At 40.2% G+C, this 1,087-nt stretch overlaps 1 protein-coding gene across 1 annotated transcript in view; it reads left to right on the forward strand.

The window, feature by feature from the left end:
- Nucleotides 1-1,087, forward strand: part of LOC104789259 (receptor-like protein 12) — a gene marked incomplete in the record, with an annotated part of 4,463 nt that extends 3,376 nt beyond the window's left edge. The window contains 1 exon segment of the mRNA XM_019245926.1: nucleotides 1-1,087. Within this exon segment, the coding sequence (XP_019101471.1) occupies nucleotides 1-901 (901 nt within the window).

Raw genomic sequence — 1,087 nt, forward strand, 5'->3', positions numbered from 1 at the left:
GTTTCCTTTCCATTTGAATTCATTGCAAAAGCTTCAAGTTCTTGTCCTCAGCTCTAACAAGTTTCACGGTACGTTACATAATGCTGATGGGGCTTTCTTTGGATTTCCTGACTTGAAGATCATTGATGTATCACATAATGACTTCCTCGGTACATTGCCTTCCGACTTCTTCGTAAACTGGACTGTGATGTCCTCCGAGAGAGATTATAATATGGAACCAGAGTACATTAGGAACACTCGTACATACCGTTACTACACTTCACTTATCTTGACGAGTAAAGGAGTGTCAATGGAGATGGATCAAGTCCTTACAATCTACACGTCCATTGATTTTTCGGGAAACAAACTCCATGGCCAAATTCCTGATTCTATTGGTCTGTTGAAGGAGCTTCGTAATCTCAACATGTCAATCAATTCGTTCACTAGCCACATACCATATTCTTTGGCAAACCTGACAAATCTCGAGTCACTAGACCTGTCACAAAACAAGATTTCTGGTGAGATTCCTACTCAGCTTGGGGCTCTCTCTTCTCTTGAGTGGATAAACGTTTCACATAACCAGCTTGTAGGTTCTATACCACAAGGCACACAGTTTCAGCGACAAAACTGCTCATCATACGAGGGAAACCCCGGACTTAATGGTCACTCCCTTAAGGATGTTTGTGGAGATATCAAAGCGACTACACCACCACAACCCGAACAAGAAGAACAAGAAGAACAAGAAGAAGAAAAACCATTGAGTTGGATAGCAGTATGTTTAGGCATTGCACTTGGAGTTGTATTTGGATTAGCGACGGGATACATAGTGGCTTCGTACAAGAATCAGTGGTTTATGAACACTTTTGGGCCAAAGCAAGCAAGAGGGCACCAGAACGTGCTCCAACCGGTGTTTAAGAAATGACGGCCAGGCGTACCTCTCTTCAATGAAATTGCTGTATAAATTTCATAAATATTATGTTGTATTTCATGAGGAAAACACATACGTGCGGTGTGATGAATCAAGTTTTATGTATTACTAGAAGATGAATGTGTGGGTATATTGAAAACATATTTTTCTTAGAAGAAATGAAATTAATTGTTTAGTAAA

This window comes from Camelina sativa, chromosome 5, assembly GCF_000633955.1.
Source record: "Camelina sativa cultivar DH55 chromosome 5, Cs, whole genome shotgun sequence".
Classification (NCBI taxonomy): Eukaryota; Viridiplantae; Streptophyta; class Magnoliopsida; order Brassicales; family Brassicaceae; genus Camelina; species Camelina sativa.